Source organism: Elephantulus edwardii, unplaced genomic scaffold (assembly GCF_000299155.1).
Source record: "Elephantulus edwardii isolate Elephantulus edwardi_28Jun2011 unplaced genomic scaffold, EleEdw1.0 scaffold00133, whole genome shotgun sequence".
NCBI lineage: Eukaryota > Metazoa > Chordata > Mammalia > Macroscelidea > Macroscelididae > Elephantulus > Elephantulus edwardii.
The window spans coordinates 3,118,950-3,120,463 of NW_006399883.1; the positions used below are offsets into that span (position 1 = coordinate 3,118,950).

Here is a 1,514-nt window from a genome sequence, read left to right on the forward strand (position 1 = left end):
CTCTCTCTCTCTCTATATATATATATATATATATGTGTGTGTGTGTGTGTGATTTATTTATTTTATTTATTATTATATATGTTATATGTAATAAGCAGGAGGATAGGTAATCTCCTCTTGTGAGATTAACTTCCTCTGCAAACCCATCAGTTCAGTCTAACAGAATACAATAACATATATAATAAGTATATGACATGTATAACACAATTTTTGTCCTAGTAATCCTTTTTCTATTTGCCTGTCTTTACGCTTTACCCACCATTTTCCTCAGTGCCCCCTTCACATCTTTATTCCTCAATGTGTAGATGAATGGATTTAAAGTTGGGGTGACAACTCCGTAAAATAATGCCATGAATTTGTCCTGGTCCTGAGAAGTGGTAGAACTAGGCTTCAGGTACATGGCTGTAGCAGTGCCGTAGAACAGGAAAACCACCACTAAATGGGAAGAGCAAGTCCCCAAAGCCTTTTGGCGTCCTTCAGATGCCTTGATCCTCCAAATAGCTTGACCAATGAAGCCATAGGAAATAAGAATGAGAGAGAGAGGCACCAGGAGTAAAAATGCACTGACAAAGAAGAGCTCCATCTGATTGGCTGTGGTATCTACACAGGAGAGTTTGAGAAGAACTGGTATTTCACAGAAGACATGGTCTATAATGTTATGCCCACACCGGGGAACCTGAATGATGAGCACAGTCTGTACCAATGAGCTAGCCAAACCAGTCACCCAAGTCATAACCACCAATTGCAAACAGAAGCGTGAATGCATAATAATGGCATAATGTAGAGGCCGACACACAGCAGCATAGCGGTCGACAGCCATAATTGCAAGAAGGATACACTCTGTGGAACCCATTGCCAAGGCAACATAGAGTTGGACCACACAACCTCCGTAAGTGATTGTCTTCTCTGGGCCCTTCAAGTTAAATAACAGCTGTGGGACTGTGCTTGTGGTGTAGCAGAGGTCCATGAAAGACAAATGACTAAGGAAGAAGTACATAGGGGTATGGAGTCTAGGATCCAGACAAGCCAAATAAATGATGGCTATATTGCCAAGCAGAGTCAGCAAGTAGAAAATAACAATGATAACAAAGAGGGTCATCTCTAGCAGAGGTTGACCAGAGAAGCCTAGCAGAAAAAATCCACTGAAGAAGCTGATGTTTGGGCTGACCATTATTTTTCATCGCATTGTTACTAAAAGAAAAAACACGTTTTCATCAGTAGATATTTGAGGTGATTAGAAATCTACATTTCTTCATCATTTTCTGATGGCCTGTTGAACTTATCCTTGAATTGTAGATCAACATTAACAATTTAAACTGTCTTTCTGTTTGTGCCCATCTCACTATAGTCTCCTGTATTACACCTGGGATTTTTATCTCTTGCTTATTTTTTTGCATAAACAATATATATAACTTTTACTTCTTCATTTCTCCTTTCAAACGTGTACACATATTTTATACCTCAACATGACGGATCCATGTAGTGGCTGTAACAGTGAGTTCAAGCATAAGAAT

General features: G+C 39.3%; 1 protein-coding gene across 1 annotated transcript; it reads right to left on the minus strand.

Annotated features, from left to right (window-relative positions):
• Positions 1-244: 244 nt before the first annotated feature.
• LOC102873013 (olfactory receptor 2G6-like) lies at positions 245-1,171 on the minus strand. The gene has a single exon (XM_006894014.1). It carries the CDS (start codon positions 1,169-1,171, stop codon positions 245-247), a length of 927 nt encoding a protein of 308 aa, XP_006894076.1.
• Positions 1,172-1,514: the final 343 nt, after the last annotated feature.

Bases quoted from the DNA above. Each gene is read 5' to 3' on its own strand.
- LOC102873013 (XM_006894014.1), bottom strand. From the start codon at position 1,171: ATGGTCAGCCCAAACATCAGCTTCTTCAGTGGATTTTTTCTGCTAGGC.